This window comes from Terrapene carolina, unplaced genomic scaffold (genome assembly GCF_002925995.2).
Source record: "Terrapene carolina triunguis isolate 2854851 unplaced genomic scaffold, T_m_triunguis-2.0 Scaffold142, whole genome shotgun sequence".
Classification (NCBI taxonomy): Eukaryota; Metazoa; Chordata; order Testudines; family Emydidae; genus Terrapene; species Terrapene triunguis.
Window position 1 is genome coordinate 2,367,876 of NW_020664493.1, and position 22,483 is coordinate 2,390,358.

At 45.1% G+C, this 22,483-nt stretch overlaps 1 protein-coding gene across 1 annotated transcript; it reads left to right on the forward strand.

Moving 5' to 3' along the window:
* The first annotated feature begins 1,585 nt into the window (after positions 1-1,585).
* Positions 1,586-22,483, forward strand: LOC113406863 (cytoskeleton-associated protein 2-like). The gene is given in 9 exon segments (XM_026653657.2): positions 1,586-1,646; positions 7,706-7,793; positions 9,235-9,313; positions 11,007-11,869; positions 13,158-13,377; positions 13,869-14,036; positions 17,271-17,343; positions 21,006-21,354; positions 22,231-22,483. Coding segments are annotated over 9 exon segments (2,154 nt in total).

The window sequence follows — 22,483 nt, forward strand, 5'->3', positions numbered from 1 at the left end:
CCCTGCCAATAGGCCCCGCCCCCATTCCAACCCCCTCCCCAAAGTCCCCACCCTAACTCCGTCCCCTCCCTGCCCCTATTGGATCCCTTCCCCAAATCCCTGCCCCGGCCCCGCCTCTTCCCCCAGCGTGCTGCGTTCCCCCTCCTCCCGCTCCCTCCCTGTCCTGCAAATCTGCTGTTTTGCGGCGCAAGCGCTGGGAGGGAGGGGAGAGAAGCAGGACGCGGCGGCGCACTCACGGAGGAGGCGGAGGTAAGCTGGAGCAGGGGCGGCGGGGAGGGGAGCTGCCGGTGGGTGCTGAGCACCCACCAATTTTTTTCCGTGGGTGCTCCAGCCCCGGAGCACCCACTGAGTCGGCACCTATGGGATAATGATCTTCCCAAAAGGCTTCTTTGTGTACATAGTTGCCCATTCATTTAAGTTAAGTAGCCTGTTGCTTTTCTTTAAGTAGCTTTGTCACTGAAGTGTGAGGCTTGGTGATTGGCAGTGCCTCCGAAATGGGGATGGCTCGGTTTGGAAGGCTATGAAAGGCAGTACAGGTTTTTTATCTTGCATAATGACACGTTTCAGAGTAGCAGCCATGTTAGTCTGCATCCGCAAAAAGAACAGGAGTACCTGTGGCACCTTAGAGACTAACACATTTATTTGAGCATAAGCTTTCATGGGCTACAGCCCACTTCATCAGATGCATAGAATGGAACATATAGTGAAGAAATATATATACATATAGAGAACATGAAAAAGTGGAAGTAGCCATACCAACTGTAAGAGGCTAATTAATTAAGATGAGGTATTATCAGCAGGAGAAAAAATTTTTAGTGATAATCAAGATGGCCCATTTTGGACAGATGACAAGAAGGTGTGAGGATACTTAACCTGGGGAAATTGATTCAATATGTGTAATAACCCAGCCACTCACAGTCGCTATTCAAACCCAAGTTAATGGTATCTAGTTTGCATATTAATTCAAGCTTAGCAGTTTCTGGTTGGAGTCTGTTTTTGAAGCTTTTCTGTTGCAAAATTGCCACCTTTAAGTCTGTTTCTGAGTGACCAGAGAGGTTGAAGTGTTCTCCTACTGGTTTTTGAATGTTATAATTCCTGATGTCAGATTTGTGTCCATTTATACTTTTGCGTAGAGACTGTCTAGTGTGGCCAATGTACATAGCAGAGAGGCATTTCTGGAGATATCTATCTTCTTACTATATGTTCCACTCCATGCAGCTGATGAAGTGGGCTGTAGCCCATGAATGCTTATGCTCAAATTTGTTAGCCTCTAAGATGCCACAAGTACTCCTGTTCTGTTTTATCTTGTGGATCTGGGAGCAACCCACGACCCAGCAGCGGTTTAGTTTCAAACCTCTCTCAAGTAGCCCCCCTCCTCCCTGCGCCCGCTGTCGGTGGTACTGCCCATGCGCGCTGCGTCAGGCGGCGCGGCTCCGCCTCTCCCAGGGAGCTAGCCCATTGGCCAGTTCAAGTCCCGCGGCCGGGCCAATCCCGGAGGCGGTACCGTACCAGCCGCCTCATTCAAACGGCGGAGCGGGTGGTCGCGGCGGTTCTGTGGCTCCCTCCCTTTATATCGTCCGCGGCTATGAGCTGCCGCCTTCCTCCGCAACTCCCGGCCACCCGGAGAGCCGAGCCGGCCTACAGAGGTAAGCGCCGCGCCCCCGGGGCCCTTCTCACGGGACGCAGCTGGAAGGCACCCGGCAGGGCCCGTGGAGCCGCCCCTGAGCCGGGCTCGCCTAGGGCCCCCCGCCAGCGGGAGGGAGCCCCGGCCACTCCCTCGGCCCCTGCCCGGGGACCCGTCCCGCCCGGAGCTGGCCCTGAACCCCCTCCCGCTTCAAGCAGCCCGTGTGTCGCATAGCGGTCGGGGGGAGACGGGCCAGCGGGCGGATCCGGGTCTGAAATCCGCACCGCTGCCGAGGCGAGACGAGACGAGGTGGGTGAGACGCAGTATCTTTTACTGGATTATCTCACCCACCGTGTGTCTCTAATGTCCCGGGGCCTCCAAGCCTATAGTCCCGCAAGCCCCCACAACCCAGAGAAACGAGCCACGGGGGAAGGGGCAGGGTCCGTCAACTGTGGCTGGAAAGGCGGGGTAGCCTCTTTGGTCACATGAAAACATCTGGTTAGTTTACACTGAATCAACTTCTTAGCGCTCTTTTCTAGCAAGTATGAACATGTGACAGTTCCAGGGACAGCACAATTCGACTTGTCTTTAATATACGCAACTATCACTACTGTTGTGCCTTAAAGATACATTGTTAAAGAAGCTGATTCTGCAACCCTTGATGAAAAAATAGCTAAATTCATCCCAGTTGCTTCCTTCTTTTAATCAAAAAGGGCCTTGAGAAAGTATGCCTTGAAGATGATCTAATTTGGGGTACTGTCAGATTTAAGTGGGGGAAGCAAATTCTACAGTAAGGATGCTCTGAGATCAGTCTGCTGCAGACTTCTGCTTTCCAAGTCTGTGGACTGCACCAGATTATTTCACCTGTCTGGCTGGGAGAGGCTTTTTCTTGGTTCCCCTGGAGTCCCAGCATAATGGGCTTGATGTAACAAAACCAACAACCTGAATAGCACCTGTCAGCAAAGTGGGATCCAGCACAGTCTCTGGAGTAAAAGTATAATGTGCTCTTGTATAAAATCCTATTAAGTGACTGATCAGCTGCAATCATCATCATCAGCTGATGTTTCTCTGTCTTCAAGTGTAGCCTCATTTAGAGCAGTTTGCAGGAATCCAATCTAGAGATAAGAGGCATGGATGATATTGGTAAGATGAGTATCTGAAAGGAAAGATCAGAACTTGTTAATCAGGAAGATACAAAATTGCTCTTGACCAATGCTGCTATCTGGTCATCGCAGACAGTTTAGGTTTTAAGAGAACCCCAAGATTGGAAACTTGAGTAGCAAAAGGAGGGCCTACTTGGTCAAAAAGGGAAATGTTCTCAATAGGGCAGGTAAAAAGTGACTTAAAAAACCCACACATTTTATAAAACTTAAGTAGAATGTTTTATTTACATGTTGGTAGGGTTTTTTCTTCCCACTTTATAGTCTGTAATTGCCAGGGTGGATGATTTTTATACTTGTTTGGTCAATTGTTAATAGAATTTCAGATTTATCTAGAGAATTTTCACATTTAAAATGCTGAAAAAGACAAATCTGAGGCCTTACTAATGACTTGACTATGATAATAAAACAAATTCAAATAAAATTGATAAGCAAATAGCCCATTCTATAATTACAGCCAGTATTGCCTTTTGATATGTTGAGTTTCCACAAGTCAAGACAGCTGAAACGCTTTGATTGGGCTATAGTCCATCAGGATTTGCACTTTGAGGTTAACGGGACTCTTGCTCCTAAGTCACAAGTGCTTTTGAATATATGACTCCTATGTACCAAAGGGTTATAAGGAATAGCCAGCATGCATTTGTCAAGAACAAATCATGCCAAACCAACCTAATTTCTTTCTTTTGACAGGCTTACTGGCCTAGTGGATGTGGGGAAGTAGTAGACTTGATATAACTTGATTTTTAGTAAGGCTTTTGACACTGTCCCACAAGACATTCTCATAAGCAAACTAAACTAGAAAGTTTTCCTGCTTTAAAATTAGCAACCCCCCTACCCCTACCCCCACCCCCGTGTGGATGCAGTTATATCAGTATACAAGTGGTTATGCCAGTATAGCTTTATTCTGGTTTGGGAAAAATAAGCTATACAGTGCAGACTGATGAGTGGCTGTGTCACCCCTGCCCTGTATCCTGGGGTGTCCTTTACAATTCCTTGCTTCTGTAGCCACCAGCCTGGACTGTCCACTAAAAGCCTCCAGCATGTAAATCACTTCCAGCCATGTCTGTGTGTACTGCAGAAAGCCAGCCAGATCTACCTTGGCTCTTACCAGCCTCGGTTATGCTGCAGGGTGACCCAAACATACCTCGAGTCCCAGATTTTCCCCCAATAGGTCCTGTTGTCAGTTGCTACCGGTGTGGTGCTCTGCTTTCTCCTATGTTGATATCACTCGGCTGTGTGCGTGTGTTCCCTCTTTGTGCTGCCCCAGCTCTGCGCAGATAGCTGACCCAGCAGACCCGAAGAGAACCCCCAATAACCACAGAGTCTAGTAAGATGCAAAGTCACGTCAACTAGGTTTATTGCAACCTTGGACACAATTGCAGTTCCCCGTAGATTACTTAGTCTACCGGGCATACTACTAATAGATGCCTCTTGGCAAGGACCCGGCTCAGTGGCGGGACTTTCCACTGCCCCCGTGGCCGGACAAAGACACCACCCCAGGGATACATTCTTATACACAGGTACAAACAAGTTACACATCACTCCTGAAGTATTGAGGTGCAACCCCTCTACATAGCAAGGTGCTGCCTCTCACCTTGTACAGATTGGTTCAATCAAAACAACTCTATCCATCATTTTACCCTTTTGCCCCTGTCATTGGGATGGGTCGGCCTGTTCCTTGTGTGTGGAATGTACAAGTATGCGAATGTTCTGATATCTGGTGTCCAGTACCTTTTAGGTATGTCTCTTTTTGCAGCATCAGCCCTTTCCTTGCCAGCTTCTGTGAGCAGGGCCTGCTTCTGGCTCACAGTTTAACTTTGCTTTATGTTAGCAAAGTCTTGACCATTACTTTAGTTCAGGCCTTAGGCCTCATACCAGGCCTCTGATACCAAGATATATATCTCAGGGCCTCCTCTTACTACAGATCCTGTACTGCCCAGCCCTATCCTGAATAGCTCAAATATATTGAGCCCTATCTTGCTTTAAGGGAGTAATGTGTGCACAACTTGTTACCCCAAATGGAGTTACCCAGGCACTTCAACTTGAACACACTGGATTAGATAAAGCAATAAACCACGTTTAATTACAAAGAGAGATTTTTAAGTGAGTAGAAATGAAGAATAAAAGTCAGAAGTGGTTACAAGAAAAATAAAGATAAAATGCTTACTGATGCCCAACTTTAACACACGATTGGCTTCAAAGCAAAGCTTTTCACCATATGCTTTCCGCAGTCTTATTGACAAAACTCTTTTAGGTCAGGACCCCTCCCCCAGGATCCAATGGCTGCTTCCTTTGTCTTTTCAGGTGCAGTAAATGTGATAGGCAGGTTAGAAAGAGTGGTTCCTTGGGGTGTTTGTCCTTTTTTATTGTTTGTCCCTGTCTTTGAAAAATATTTCCAGTTGAGACTCAGGAGACAGTCTATGTGGGAGGATATTCCCTGCTGTTTTTTCCCCCCACCTGTTTGAACTTCCTTTGTCTTCCATTCCTGCTTGATGACTTTTATTTACTGCTTAAATGCAAATGAAGGCAAGCACACATTCTTTCCTTTGCTTAGGATAAACCTGTTTGCAACCTTCTGTTTGGGCAGGGCTGTGGGGTTTGGAATGTGTGTTGTAAGATTCCCCTGTATGGGGTTATTAAACTCCAATGTTGCCAAACATATTTTACCAGGACAATACTGACCAGCAAATTGAGTTTTTAAATACATCACTAGGCATACCTTGTACTGTACAAACAATATTACAATGGTGTGAACATAGGGGTAGACTGTCACAACGGGTATAAGGCACCTTTATTCCGATATAAAAGTCCTAGTGTGGACTCAGTTACAAAAACCTCATACCCCCTAACTGCCATAATTACACTGGTATAACTTTTCTAGTGTAGACCAATCCTGGGTCTAATGAAACACTGGCATAGTGTTATCAGCATACTGGTGACAGTGCAATCCCAAATCTTCCTTAATGCCTTTCCTTTCCTCGGTCACAGTACTATTTTCAACGGACTTTTTAAACACATTGGACAGGAGGTGAGAAGGAAGCAAATAGAAAAGCAGGTGGAGACAGAATGGAACTTTTCTCTGGAGCTTATACCTTAGAAAAATCTTTGCTAGTTCTGTGAAAAGCAGATTTTTAACCTTTCACCTGAAGTCGCAGTGGGGAACAAGCTGCACCTTCCCTCACATTGCCTCTAACAGCTGGTATCAACCAAAGTCCTCCACTGATAGCGGCAACCAAATAAATGTATATATTATATAGTATAAACATTCTTCCAAAACAGCACCAAGAGGTGAAATATTAACAATGAATGTTAGGTTGTTAAAACAGTAATCCTAGATTAAAGGTTTAACACATCACACTATTGTATAGAATTCAGATTTAAAAACTGAACACTGCATCCTTAACTTCTGACACGGGGACCAAAAAAGGGGCCAGGGAACTAAAGTGCAGCAGCGTAGTTGCGTCACCAGCGCTGTAAAAAACCCACCTGCACGAGGGGAGTAGCTTTCAGCGCTGGTGCACTATCTACACTGCCACTTTACAGCGCTGAAACTTGCGGTGCTTAGGGGTATGTTTTTTCATATCCCTGAACCAGAAAGTTGCAGTGCTGCAAAGTGGCAGTATAGACAAGGCCTAGATTTGTTCTCCCTCACACTTTATGGTAGATTTGTGAAATGCCTGAAAGGTTTTTAGCACCTCCTCATCCCCCCACCCCCCCCCAAAAAAATTCTACTTGTTTTTGTTTACCTTTCTCTTACTGAATGACTCTGACAATAACTGGAGAACTACTAGTCTTATGACACTAGAAAAACTGTGGGGGTGAAAACTGATTGAGATAGGAAGTGACTTCCACTGAGACCCTTAATACTGAATTGTGTGTGGAGGGGGGAAGCTTGGCTGAAGATTCAGCACCCTGCCCCTTCAGTTAGGGGTCTGAGAGAATTCTCTGTCTACATCAGTTGTCCAACTCCTTCAGTAAAAACAGGGAAATTAAGGCTTCACATTCCTGAGTGTCTCACTGATGTGTAAAAAAACAGGTTTGTGGTGTTTTCTTTTAAAAAAAACAAACAAAAAAAAACCCACCAAAAAAAAAAAAACCCAACCCTTTCAGGCCTTTTTACATGGTAAGACTATATCTAAATAAACATTTCTCCATGCTTGTTCTACTGTTGGTTCTGCATCTGTGTGGTGACAAAAAAGCACGAATATAAACTGAAGATCAGGTTCTGATGGCATTTACCAGTGTTGTCTATCTGTAGACTCAGTGCTGGCATAAGCTCCTCTGTGCCCTTTATGATAGCACTTCATTGTTGCTGCTGCAAGTGGAACTGCACCAATGCTAGACCCACAGTAGAAGAGGTGAAAAGTCCCTGTAGAGGCAGCCACAGAGAACAAAAGAACACCACTGTGACTTGGGGGGCGGTTCTTGTTCAATGGTTAACTTAGCAGAGCACCAACTGAGAAATGTTTAAATAAGCCACACTTGAATACACCTCTATCCCGCTATAACGCGACCCGCTATAACACTAATTCAGATATAACATGGTAAAGCAGCGCTCCGGGGGGGCGGGGCTGCATGCTCCAGCGGATCAAAGCAAGTTCGATATAACGCGGTAAGATTTTTTTTGGCTCCTGAGGACAGTGTTATATCGGGTAGAGGTGTATGTACAAAGTGTTAAATGAAAATCAAGATAAAATTGCTGTGTGGTGTGTGGCTATTAAAATTCTGACTATATATAAAAATCTTTTCTTCAAATCTCTGTCCAGAGGCTTTATTTATTAATTTGTCTTTTGAGTCTTGATAAAAATGAAATACGTTTAGGCCAATTCGATTCTTATAAATTTGTTAGAAATGGGTTGAGCTGGAAATAAGGATTTTGTGTAACACTAAAAAAATGTTAAACTGTCTTTTAATCCATTAGAACAAAGAAGACAAAAGGTTGAAGAGTACTTGTTAAGAAAAAAGGCCATTTCTGGATTGCTCATACAGGAGAAGCGGACAAATATCAGGTGGAGTCAATACCTTTGTCTGTTTAAATCTGTCTACCATGAAGGGGCCAGTTTACCCCTTTACACGCTTGCTGTGGGAAACTGAATTACCAATCAATAGCACTTAACCAAATTTTAAAAAGTTACATTATTTAAATCTCTTTAGTTTTATATCCTGCTCCTGGCTAAAAGCCTCTGAGTAACAAATACTGCTTAGCACAACATATTTTCTAGAAGTATAAGTGATAGCAAACCTCTGTAAACTGGAGATAGTGTGGTAAGAAGGACTGAGTAAGAGAACCCTGAGTTCTAATCCTGGCTCTGCTATTGATTTGTTGCATGACTTTTGCAGGTCACTTCACTTCTGTGCCTCAAATTTCCCATCTATAAAACCAGGAATAAGACTGCTTTCCTCCTTAAGGGTGTTGTGAGAATTAGCATTTGTGCTACACTTTGAATGTATAACATGAGATGTCAAATATTTGCTATATTCCTACAGCTAATTTGTAGCAAGTCAGGATGTTCACTGGAAACATCATGCTATCTTAGTACAATGATTTCTAACCCTAATTATCAATGCAGCTGCAATATTGCTCATCCTAATTGAGTACTTCAATCTGTCCTTTCACTTTCTTACTCTTTTTTTGGTTGGGGCTGGGGATGAGGTGTTTGGGGTGCAGGAAGGGGCTCTGGATTTGGGGGGGCTTAGGACAGGGGATTGGGGCGTAGGCTTACCTTGGACGGCTCCCGGTCAGCGGTGCAGCGAGGGTGCTAAGGCAGGCTTCCTGCCTGTCCTGGCACCGTGGACCGTGCTGCGCCCTGGAAGTGGCCAGCAGCAGATCTGGCTTCTAGGTGGAGGCGCGCAAGCGGCTCCGTGTGGCTCTCGCCTGCAGGCGCACCGTCCCCCGTTGGGAAACTGCCAATGGGAGTGTGGAGCTGGTGTTTGGGCAGTGGCAGTGCATGGAGCCCCGTGGCCCCCCCACCTAGGAGCCGGACCTGCGGCTGGCTGCTTCCGGGGTGCAGCGCGGTGTCAGAACAGGTAGGGACTAGCCTGCCTTAGCCAGGCAGCACTGCTGACGGGACTTTTAATCGCCCGGTTTTTGATGCTGACCAGAGCTGCCACAACCCAGTACTGGGTCGCGATTTGCAGTTTGAAAACCACTGTTCTAAAGCAAAGATAATAGCTACTAGCTCTTTCTCTTCTGTGTTGGCAAGAGGAACTGGTATATGTGTCTTATGCTTGTGGCATGAAATATTTCTATGCTGTGGTTTTGATTTGTAAATTCAAACTGAAATAGATTTCCTTTTGGGACAAAGCTACTATTGTGCTATCTTGTGGAAACCATGAATGCTAGATCTTGGTGGTTTCCCTGCTTAACATACAGAAATGTTACTATAGTGTATATTATGCAAAATATATTTTTAGCTATTCTTAACTCTTTGCTTTTGACTTTTTTAAAAGCAATAACAGAACTGGGAAAGCAGCTAGTGATAAACCAGAAGACAAAATAAAGGTCTTAAAATCTGCTAAGCAGAAAATGGTAAGTTTGTATGAGGGTTTTTTTCCTTTACATAACTGATACACTGGTAAAACTGCTTGTTTTAGCATTAACATAAGTGACTTCCACAACATGGAAGAAATTGTACACATGTAGCAGTAAATGATTAAGATTTCGTTCATACTAACCAGTTAATCTGTGCTCCTGCAGAGCCTTAGGAAGTGCTATCTTTATGAATATACTGTATCCCAATATTTTTTTTAAAGTTTGAGAAAAATCGGACCCCTATGTGATGGAATCCCTGGGGTACAGCCTGGGACCCCTGTGCCCTCTTAACTCTCCAGCCTGGGCTGTCTCTCTCAATGCTTTGCTAGTGACGAGCAGCAACCCCCTCCAGGCGCTGTTATCACTCAGAACAACTGCATGTGGAGCCCCCCCACCAGCTAGATTGCATGAATGCTTCCAGAGCCCACTCATGAATCACATGGAGAAAGGCACCAGCCAAATCGCCCCAGCTCCTAGTCTTGTACCTCAAGAATATACCGTCGTGCTTTGCTCAAGACAAGCAGTGCAAGTTCATTAATTGGTTCACCACTTCATCAATGGAAAGTTGATATACACCAGCCTTTGTGAACCTGAGCAGATTTACCAAACACTTCAGGCAAACTCACTGGTAAAGATAAACAGTAAAACCAGTTTGACTACAAAAGATAGATTTTAAGTGATGAGCAAAAAGTCAGTTAGTTACCAACATAAAATAAAATATAAGCATGCAGTCTAAACTCTCAACCCTATTGGACTGGGCAACATTCTAGGTTAAGCAGTTTTTCTCACCCCACTGGACATTGCAGTTCATAGTACACAGGTTTCACCCTTGAAACCTGGGCCAGTCTTCTCTGCTGGAGTCTTCTGGATGTCCTTGTTGCTTGCACCATAGATGAGGCGAGGAGAAAAGGCCAAGCATGAGGCCACTGTGTTCTATTTTATACCCTCAGTCCATGTGCTTGGAGAACACAAGTCCAGGCGTATCTGATGGGCATTGCTGAGTCACCAGGCAAGGTTGAGCAATTCCCCTGGTGTGGCTTGTGCAAGTGAGTCATTGCATTGTAGCTTCCTTGCTGGACAATGGCTGTTGATGGTTGTTTGACACCGGCCTGGGCGTTGGTTCGCTCCCTTGTCCTTGTCTCTAGGGATCTAATATCTGGGCAATTCCCCAACTCTCAGCATGTTTTAGTACCAACCATTCAACACAATTTCATAATTTCATATGCACTAATGATATACATATTTAGATAGAACCATGGCTTTCAGCAGATCATAACCTTTCCCCTGATACCTCACATGGCATACTTTATATAAAATATCACAATTGTATATAAATGATGAATATGGGGGTTACAGGGCACTCCCCCTGAGGCATAGTGTGTCACACCCTGGTTGAGAACCACAGCTTTAGATTCTAGAAACCGTTGCCTCTCTTATCCTTATTCAATGCTTGGGTGACGATTTTGCAGTGGCAAGTAGAAATAACAGTTCATATTCCCCTTGTTTGACTCCCTTGTAGGTGTGATGCATCCCCATTTTCTTCAAGGCCAACTTACAGTGTTATTAATTTCCCCCAAAGTCTTATAAGCCTACCACTGATTGGAAGGCTTATAAATTGCTGAAATGAAATGCAGATTATTGCCATATGTTACACATTTTTAATATTTTTTCATGTTCCTTCCAATTTCAGGAAGATAAAGAAAATGCTAATAGACCTCCATGGACTCAGTCAAACAACACTCTGAAAAAAACCACTGCCTCTTCAAAGGATGAAACCTTGAAAACTACTACCATATTGACAAACTCAACTGTAGGAACAAATTGCAGTCCTGAAGATTTTAGTTCAGCTATTAACACTTCCAAAGATGAAGCTGTTGAAATAAAAACTTATCATGTGTCATTTAGCCAGTCCTTCCTGCACAAAAGAAACATCAAAGAGAAGCAACTGATTGCAGACAAGCAGAACTCTGATGCCAGCCTGCCAAAGAAACATGTGCCTGGCTCATATTGTGGCAAGGTTATCCCATCGAAGATAAACTCCTTCCGAAAAACACTAGAAAATGAGGATGCAAAGAGTTCTTTGGCAAACAAGAAACCTATAGCTCCTGCCACCAAACCAGCAGTGAGACCATCATCCACCAGCAGCAATAATACAGTCAGAAATAATATTAGAGCCACAAATTTGGCTAGTGCTGCTAAACCTGTACATGCCACCCCCTTTCAGAAGAGACCACCTGTGAGGGCTTCTCATAGCACCCACTCAAAGTCCATCCAGAACAAGGAGAAACAAATAGTCACAAGTGTGTCTGTAAATAATATGACTGTCCAAAAAAAGCCTGATAAAAGTGGGCCACCATCATTAAAGACAGCTCTTCACAATGCTAAGCCCCCTTCTGTGCCTGGGGCAAAGAGAACTGAGGTTCCACTGAGAGATGTCAGATTAGGAACTTCAGCAAAGTCTGTTTCTGTAACCTGTGGTACCAAGGCCACCCAGGATTCAAAAGCTGGCAACAGAAAATATGTTTTGCCAAAAGAATCAACAGAAGAGAGAAGGTAACTGGATTAATCAAATTCTGTGTATGTGGGTTTTTTTTTTAAAAGGGGCCCCCCTCTCCTTCACACCTCCCCCCCCCAATGGATCTCAATAGACTTGTTTCAGCTGTGAGTGGATGTGCTCATATTGTTTTTAGGTCCACTAGTAAGTTTATATATAGACATTCTTGTGCTCAGAACTGCAAACTACCTTTTTCTGGTTGAAAGCCATCAGACTCTAAAGAAACCAAGATTTAAAACTGAGGAGTAGAATTCAGATATTGCAGCAGCATTTTAGGCTCTCAACTTGTCCTGCTTCGTTGTAGTTTCTGCAGCATCAGAGAAACACATCTCCAGTGTTTCAGGCCTTCTTGTGTTGTGTTGGCCTTGGCAAACCTGACGCTGGTGTATATGTAATCAAACCACAGCCAAACAGCAACTTACAAAAAATAGCTTAGTGCATGATGTATGTAGAATGTAATATTTATTAGAAACTGTGTAATAGGAGAGGAGAACTAGATTGCTTCATTCACTAATAGAATAGTGTTTTTCAGCTCTAGATCAGAGATCTGAATCCAGTCTAGATAATTAGAGACAGTTGTTACCAGCTTATGGCTGGTGGCCTGTATGAAATGAATTGGTATTCTTGGTGCAGTTATCCCAGTAGATATCTGTAATTTAGCAATAATTGGCAGTTTCAGTATGAAGCCAAAGGATTCAAATGGGGATAGAATCTGATGTATACTCTTAAGAAATGGCCCTTTTGGAATAGGACCCAGGTCTGCTATGGTAGGGTGCTTGCACTGCCATACCCTATGTTCTGCCTGTTCTGTGGATAAAGGGATTCTGTCTTTAGGACTCAGTCTAGTGCTTCTCATAAGTATAAACTCAGTTCAAATTTTTGTTCTCTAAACTTATGGGGCCATCCCAGTAGCTTAGAAGCAGTTCTCTGCACTATGTAGGAAAAACAGGGTTGGTGGTGGGTTTTTGTTTGTTTTTATACCCTCAATTTTTTGCTGCTGTTGGACAAGAGAAGATAGAAGTGTCTCAACTTGCTGATCATAAACATCTCTAGCAGATGGAAGTAGTGGCATCAAGGTTTCAAAGGCTTCCATGCATAGGTGATATCTGCATGGCTTGATTAGAGAGAGGTGATAATTAAGAATTCTCTAAGGACTTTCCTCATCTACCCTCAAAGTATGTTTTTACGTGACTTGTGTTGACTGGCCCTAATCTTAATCTTTGTATATATGGTGAAAAATAAGCTATTCTACAACAGATGCTAATATACTGATTTACTTAAATGCAGAATTCGTCTGGCTGAATGGAAGGCAGCCAAAGGAAACGTGATAAAGAGGCCATCATCTACTGTGCTACAAGTAGCCCAGTCTGAGACACAGACATCACAAGAAACTCCAAAAGAACCAGTTGAGTCTTTCTGGGCTGCCATAGTAGAAGAGGATGAGCAAGGATTATTCAGTGAAAATGTCAACAAAACTCTTGTGGAATGTCTACATTTAACAGAACAGGTATTCATTTTGTTGTATGCTAACATCATGATCCTGTATGCCCTTAGTGCATGGAACTCCCATTGACTTCAGTAGTAATTTCATGCTCTGAGGGCTCATGTGATTCAGCCCCAAGTAACCAACCACCTGATTTAGAAAGCAAGATCTAGAATTGACTTTTATGTGGTGCCCAGTATCAAAGGAAAGGAAGTAATTCCATAGTCCACTTGTTAGTTCATTAATTTTATTGAACCTTTTTACAAAAGTTACCTAAAAAGTGACGCTTCTAGAACTTGGAGAAGAGAAATGATCTCCTATTTCCTAACACTCTGTACAGACAATTTCATTTTGAAGACTAGGTGAATGTAAATATTTCTCATTGCTACCAATTTATTCAGGGTCACTAGAAAAAAACAGAAGCAAATACAAGTTTTCAGTAACAACTCTATAGTCACTACCTTGGAATATGTTTATTAGGATTCAGTCTTCCTGTCATTTTATGTAAATATTAGGGTTTTCCTGGGGATGAAGTACGTGCAATGCTGGAAAAGCTGATTCAGAGTGTTCCAGATGCGAAAAAACTTGCAAAATACTGGGTGTGTCGCATGCGTCTTGAACAGCTGGGCCCAATTGAAAAGATCATTGCTGTTTATGAGGAGGCTATTCTGGCAGGAGCACAGGTGAGAAGCGGAATCTTGGGGTTTTTGCAGTGAAAAAGAGTGATGGATGTAAAAACCGGTGCATTCAGCAGAACTTCTACATCAGAGGTCAATAGGCTGACCATGGGCCAAATCCAGAACACAAGATGCTTTTTAATGGACCCCGAAATCTTTTTATTTATCGATGTTGTTTATAAAAATCATTTTCTCTGGAGTTTGGACCTTGACTATACTGTGACCAAGAAATTTGGACCTTGACCAAAAATAGACTATCCCTCTTCTATATCAGGGATCGGCAACCTTTGGCATGCGGCTCGCCAGAGTAAGGCCCCTGGCGGGCGGGGCCGGTTTGTTTACCTGCTGCGTCCGCAGGTTCGGCCGATCGCGGCTCTCACTAGCTGCGGTTCACCGTCCCAGGCCAATGGGGGCGGCGGGAAGCGGCGGCCAGCACATCCCTCGGCCTGTGCCGCTTCCCACCGCCCCCATTGGCCTGGAGTGGCGAACTGTGGCCAGTAGGAGCCGCGATCGGCCGAACCTGCGGACGCGGCAGGTAAACAAACCGGCCTGGCCCACCAGGGGGCTTACCCTGGCGAGCTGCGTGCCAAAGGTTGCTGATCCCTGTTCTATATATTAACACTGGCTGCTTCTAGTAAAAAGGGGTGGCTCACTTACATTGAGTTAATTAATTAAACACAAGCTTTATAACCTTGTTGCAATTGTGAATCTTTGCATTTATGCTGCAACTTCAGTAAACAGCAACTATTACTTTTCAAGAGGAGAGAAATGAGCATCAAAATTACTTCTAGGAAAAATGATGAAAAACTAACTTCTAATGTATGCAATATTGATGTAGCTGTGTTGATCCCAGGATATTAGAGAGACAAGGTGGGTGAAGTAATATCTTTTTATTGGACCAACTTCTGTGGGTGAGAAAGACAAGCTTTCAAGCTACACAGAGGTCTTCTTCAGGGCTGGGAAGGGCACTCGGAGTCACAGCTAAATACAAGATCAAACAGATGGAATATGTGCTAACTACTTATGGTTCTCAACCTCTTAGACCAGTGGTCCCCAAACTTTTGAGGACTGCGCCCCCCTGCTTCCTCCTAGAGTGAAGGGTGGGTGGGGGCGGCATGGACGGGGTAAGGGGGCCGAAGCTGGGGCTGCAGGGATGGGTCTGGTGACTGAGCCGCTGCTAGGGGCCAAGGTTGGGGGAGATGGCAGGAGCGAAGTTGCAACTGGGCCTCAGTGAGGGCTGGCAGTGGAGCCATGCCGAGGCTGCAGGTGGGGCCAAGCACGAGGATGGGAGCTGAGGCTGTGGCTGGGGAGGGGTGGGGTGGTGCTCCCTCTCTGCCCCCCATGGGGGCTGGCCCAGACTCGCTGCATCCCCCTGAAGGCCCCTGGGGGGTGCACCCCACACTTTGGGGACCTCTGCCTTTGACATAGGCCACAAAAGATTTAGACTGAAAACTGACTGAACAGAATTCAACTATATATACAGACAATAGATTTCCAAAGAGGTCTTCACCCCCATTCAAAATTTTAGGGGTTTGCAAATGAAAAAAGGTTGAAAACCACTGTTTGAAGGGATGATTTAATGTGAAGTGGCCTGCTAAGGCACCTGTAGTCATATGACAGGGGGGGGAGGTTAGTGGGTTCCAAATGTAAGCCTGGGAGCTTAAATTCATAACTTTGCTAGACACTAAAAATAATGGTCTTAATAAAGACACTGGTTTTATGGCTCATGACAACAATGTGTAACACACTAGCCCTCCCTTTTTGTCGTATGACTACAGGAGTTTTTTATGGGCCACTTTACCTTGAATGATCCCTTAGAATGGTGGTTTTCAAATGTGTTTTTTTTTTTTTTTTCTTTCTGGTGACCCAGTTGAAGAAAATTGGTGCCTGCTAACTAGCAGAGCTGGGGATGAGGGGTTTGGGGTGCAGGAGGGGGCTCTGGGTGGGTGGGGCTCAGGGCTGGGGCAGGGGGTTGGGGTATGGGCTTACCTCCGGCGGCGCCCAGTCAGTGGCGCAGCCGGGGTGCAGAGGCAGGCTTCCCGCCTGTTCTGGTACAACAGACCGCGCTGCGCCCTGGAAGCAGCCAGCAGCATGTGTGGCTCCTAGGCGGGGCTGGACCTGCTGCTGGCCGCTTCCAGGGCGCAACGCGGTGTAGAAACAGGTAGGGACTAGCCTGCCTTAGCCAAGCAGCACCATTGATGGGACATTTAACGGCCCCGTCAGCGGTGCTGACCGGAGCCGCCGCAACCCAGTCCCTTCCGTTCCATGACCCAGTTCTGGGTCGTGACCCACAGTTTGAAAACCACTGCCTCTGAATATCTATCAGATTGATCTTGTACTTAGCTGTGACACTGAAGACCCGAAGAGCACTGTAGCTCAAAAGCTTCTCTCTCTCTCTCCAACAGAAGTTGTTCCAATAACAATTTTACCTCCCCCACCTTGTCTCGAACATCTAAGTAACATTAGAAGTTATTGTTACTTTTATTTATAGGATTTGCTAACATTAAGGTTGCAAAAGAAACACAAGACTTGTATGCAAAAATTCAGGTTCCAGCAGGAACAGTAATGCTACAACATTGTACAGGATGAATCATATGCAGTGTGGCAAAGTTGATGTTGCAATCTTTGCTTGCACACTTTGACTCATGTTCATACTGCATTAACATAAGGATTTACAATTAGGCTTAGCAGAATTTGATTTGTTTGTACAATTTTGATGGATAATATCAATGTTTAAGCATTTTTTCAGTTTTTATCCCTTACATTTTCAGTTGTTTTTGTTTTGGGTTTAAATTTTCAGGTTGCGGGAAATTGTGGGGAGAATTATTTAATGACCATGGATGCTGAGATTCAAAAAGTTTAAAGCTTTGTAATTGTTTAAAAATACAAATTGTCAATGTCGCATATCAAAATATATACCCTAAATATCCTTAAATCAAACTAAGTTCTGAACCAGCATGTTTCTGACTTTGCCTATCTGTAAATTTTGGTTGTGATTGATGGAAATATTTTTCATCATTTTGTGTCCCTGTGTGCAAGCGCACATGTTGAAATCAACATTTACCAATAAAAATCTAATCTTTCTAAGTCTGTTTATAATACAGTTAATCAATTGTAATGTTCATAATATAACTTAAGGTGATGCAGACTGCATCACCTTATTTTTAATTTCCACATTAAACTCTAGAATAACTAAGTAGGGACTATATGGTCCATTAATGGAAGCAACTTTTCTTCCAGCCTAAGGATGAGTTACGACACACAGTAGCAGATATTATGAAGAATACTGAAAATCTTCCAAAGTCAGTTGTTGGTAAGATTGAATACTCTTTCTTTCAGTTAACCTTAAATTATCTGACTCCGTGAATAAAATGTTAAACCAGGGGTTCTCAAACTGGGGGTCGGGACCCCTCAGGGGGTTGCAAGGTTATTACATGGGGGCGGGGGGGGTCACAAGCTGTCAGCCTCCACCCCAAACCCTGCTTTGCATCCAGTATTTATAATGGTGTTAAATGTATAAAAAAAAGTGTTTAATTTATAAGGGGGTCACATTCAGAGGCTTGCTATGTGAAAGGGGTCACCAGTCCAAAAGTTTGAGAACTACTGTGTTAAACTTTTTAAAAAACAGGGTGCACTCTGTTAGTCATATGGTATGGAAGCTAATCTATTTAGTGTCTAAACTTCAAGTTGTCTGAAACATAATGCAAAGTTTGATTAAAACTTACTGATTCCTCCTCAGCTGCTAGCATGTTGCCAATAGTGACAAGTGACACTGGCAGACAGGGAGCCCCAATCATATATAGATTTTTTTTTTTTTTTTTTTCAATTTTTATTCTTCATTGACTGTCAGTGGTGTCCAGCCTCTTAAGCCTGAGGTTCAAATGTTTCAAAAAGGTCAGGGGCTAAAATCAGTAACTGGGGCAGATTCACTTGATTGGCACAAAAGTATCAGCCACCACCTGCAAATTCCTGCTGAGGAATCATCCAGTATGATGAATTAAAGGTGCCTATGTGACGGGTTGGATCACAGAAACCCTCTTGGGAGCTGCCACCTGATGTGCCAAGACTACTTCTACCCCTGCTTTCCCTGACAGCTCAGGACTCCAGCACCTTGTCTTGCTGAGCCAGACACGCCCATCTGCTCCAACAAAGACCCAGGGTCTGAATTACTTACCCCAAAGCTGCAGGTTTACCTGAAAGCAGCTAACAGAAGTCAACCCTCAGATGCCCAACTCCCAATGGGGTCTAAACCCAAATAAAACCGTTTTACCCTGTATAAAGCTTATACAGGGTAAACTCATAAATTGTTCACCTCTATAACACTGATAGAGGGATATGCACAGTTGTTTGCTCCCCCAGGTATTAATATATACTCTGAGTTAAGTAAAAAGTGATTTTATTAAATACAGAAAGTAGGATTTAAGTGATTCCAAGTAGTAACAGACAGAACAAAGTAAGTCACCAAGCAAAATAAAATAAGATGCGCAAATCTATGTCTAATCAAACTGAGTACAGATAAGATCCTCGCCAGTTCCAGAATGCTCCCTTTTACAGACTAATCTCCTTTTAGCCTGGGTCCAGCAATCACTCACACCCCTTGCAGTCACTGCCCTGTGTTCCAGTTTCTTCCAAGTATCCTGGGGGGGTGGAGATGCTCTCTTTAGCCAGCTGAAGACAAAATGGAGGGGTCTCCCAGGGGTTTAAATAGACTTTCTCTTGTGGGTGGAGACCCCCTCCTCACTCCTATGCAAAGTCCAGCTCCAAGATGAAGTTTAGGAGTCACCTGGGCAAGTGAGTCATGTGTGGACATGTGACAGTTTTTACAGGTAGCATCCATTGTTTACATGCTACCTTGAACGTTCTCAAGTAGACTTATGTGGATTGGAGCATTCCAAGATCCATTGTCCTTTAAGTGTTTCTTGATTAAGTATTTAACTTCAACATCATAGGCGTGCACAGGGAGTGTGCCTGGGCACATCCTAATGCAGGGCAGGCAGAGCTGTGTGTGTGGGTGTGTGGGGGGGGGGGGGGGGGGGGGCGGGAGGGGGGGGGGGGCAGTCGGGACAGGGAGCAGGGTGGGTTGGGCCGGGGGGTGGGGTGCTCTCACCTTGGGGGCAGCTCCCCCCTCCCCAGTGTTCCTGCATGCAGGGGAGAGTCGGCAGAGGCAGGGCAACTCTGTATGCTGCCTCCCTCCCCCCTCCCAGCGCTGACCTGGTTCCCAGCCCATTGGCCAGGAACTCCGGCCAATGGGAGCTGTGGGGGGGGGGGGGGGGCGGTGCCAGAGCTGCCTGACCGCGCCTCCCCTGCAGACAGGGGGAGGGAGCTGCAGGCAGAGAGAGCCTCAGGATATTCTTCAGGGGGACAAGGAGTCCAGGGCAGCCTGGGGAGTTAGCGGGGGGTCTGGCGCTGGCAGCAGCAGGTGACCTGGCCCCAACCCGCTCTGCTCCACCCCACCGGCTCCCAGCATTGCTCAGTGGTGGGGGGGTTGGGGGAAGGGGTGGGGCATGCTGGGGCCGGGTTGCTCGCTGGTGCCAGGCTCCCTGCTAAGCCCCCAGGCTGCCCTGGACCCTGTGTCCCCCTGAAGCACAAGGCCTCCCAAAGCACGGAGTCCAGGGCGGTTGCCCCGATCCGTCCTATGGTTGGGACAGCTCTGCTTGGACACCACCAAAAATCATACAAACCTGCAGCCCCTGATTGGATAGGGGTGGTGGTTAGGGGAGGGGGCGGTCAGGGAGCAGGGGGGGTTGGATGGGGCATGGGAGTCCCAGGGTCTGTCAGGAGGTGGGGGATAGATAGGGGTCAGGGCAGTCAGGGGACAGGGAGCAAGGAGGGTCGTGGGGGGAGGTCTTTGGAGGCGGTGGTCAGGGGACAAGGAGCTGGGGGGGGTTGGATGAGTCGGGAGTTCTGGGGGGGCTGTCAGGAGGCAAGGGTGTGGGGAGGGGTTGGGGGAGGCAGGGAGCAGGGGGGGGTGTATGGGTCGGGAGTTCTGGGGGTCCTGTCAGGGTGGGGAGCAGTTGGATAGGCGTGGGAGTTCTGGGGGTCGGGGTGGGGGTGTGGATAAGGGGCGGGGCAGTCAGGGGACAGGTAAAGTCCTAGTGGGGGCAGTCAGGGGACAAGGAGCAGGGAGGCTTAGGTAGGGGGTGGGGTTCTGGGAGGCAGTTAGGGGCAGGGGTCCCAGGAGGGGGTAGTCAGGGGACAAGGAGCAGGGGGGGTTGGGGGTTCTGAGGGGGGAAGTCAGGGGGCAGGAGGTAGGAGGGAGTGGATGGGGGCAGGGCTTGGGCATGGCAGGGGCGGGTCTCCCTGGGTACACACCCTAATGAAATGGGCTGCGCACGCCTATGTTCAACATTCCTTTCTCCAGGAACTGACCAAATGCTCTACGAAGGTTCTTTAGAAATCAAGCCAGTACACAGCTAACATTCATAACTTCAAATACAAAAATGATACATGCATACAAATAGGATTAATACATTCAGTAGATCATAACCTTTACGGAGATATGTTACATGGCATATGTAGCATAAAACACATTCTAAGCATATTTCTATAAAGCCTTATGGGAGGTACTGTCACAGCCTAGTGTGGTGGTTTTTTCCTCAAAAAGTACTATACACCTGCCACCTGAAAATCAGGCTGCTTTCAGGTATGTCAAGTTGACCATTCCAAATCATTTGCCTTTGAAAATTTAGGCCATTGTGGTTTGTGATAATTCACCTTGCTTGTGGGGAAAATGTGGTTTTAGCAATGTAGGTGAAACTAAGGTCTATGAAACACTATTGTGCAATAGATTGTTGTTGCAAAAATGGTTTGGTGTGCAGAAGCTCTAGAATTTCAAAGATACCCCTTACTGGTTACTGAAGAACATGGTGAAACCACTGACCTTTGCATCGTGTTTTACACTCTGCTGCTAGTTACTAGATCCTTAATTGCAACTAATCATGACTGTGTCCCTATTTCTAACTTTGTAACTTTTAGAGGAATGTGTGAAAGAAGAGGTTATCAGCAAAGAAGCTAACTCTTCGGTAGAGAATGTAGAGGAAGTCTTCAAAGAGCTCAACTTGAATGATGAAGAGAAGGCAGAGACTAGCAGTGAAGTGATCAAGAAAGAGGAAACAGATTCATCCTTGAAGTCAAGACAAGAGACCTTACCTAAAGAAAGTAAAAAGCACAGAACAAAGTACAAAGAACAAACTAAGAAGTCTGAAAACTACAAAACTGAAGATATAATAAAAGATGCAAACTTAGAATTTAAGACTCCTGAAAAAGAAAAGGAGGGGTCTTATTTAATTAAATACAATTTGTCAACCACTCCATACTTAGAAAGGTAAGATCACTTATGGTAATCTTAGAAGTTCCTGCACTTTTACAGTGTCTGGGGAAACTGTGATATGTATTTGCATCACAACTGCAGCAAATCAAACATCCTAGACTAGTGAACATTCAGTTTGGAGCTGGAATTCCAAGAGTCTAATCTTTTGAGGGCTGCTTCTCCTTTCACCATTGGGGTGAATGGGTGGAGAAGAGCTTTACATCTAAAGGAAAGACTCTCTTTATAGGCCTGTCACAACTCAAATCTTTCAAATTGACACAAGCCATCTGTCTTGGCTTTTCTTTTGGCATAAATATCAATTGTCTCCACACCTTTAAGAGTCACCTTATTAGTCACAAAATTTAATTCTTTGCATCTGGGAGTTAACACTGAAAAGCCTAGGATACTTACCCTGAACACTACAAAGCAGAGCTTCCCCTGCTCAGGATACCCAAAATACATTATGTACTTATGGGAAGTCCTGCCCAGCTTTGGAGCCTGAATTGCTGCATGCCTGGTGTAGAAGGCTGTACACTCTGTGGAGGATCTAGGAAAAAGTCAGGTGGATATGTGTTTTTGCCTGGAGCAACTCTTGACTAGCAAACGTAGTGGAAAAGAACTCTATCCTTGGGCAAAATGAATGTAGTGCTTAAAACGTACTTACCACTTCTCTGGTTTTAGCTTCTGGGGGCATTGTATGTGGTCATTATCTTCTCTTTTTGCTGGGGAGGGGGGAATGGGAGGGTACAGTTGGCTAAGGCAGGAAGCATGGCTTGTTTGGTCTTTGACAGACTTTCACATGGATGTTTCCATAGAAAGACAGTAAGACTAAATATGGCTCAATATACATCTTTAATCCACAAATGTGTTTGTGTTTTTTCTTTTCTGAAGTGTGAAGAAGAAGATGCAGTGTGAGGCAAATGACTCTGCTGTTAAAGATATAAAATTCTTAACCCCTGTGAGGCGTTCTCGTCGCCTTCAGGAGAAGTTGTGCAAGTTACCAGATATGTTAAAGGATCATGATCCCTGTGTTTCTTCGCTTGAACAGCTGGGAGAACTAGGAGCTGTAAACAATGCCTTTATCTACAGACAGAACAGTGCACTACAAGAACCCATTACTCATCTGGAAGAGTAAGAAGAGTAG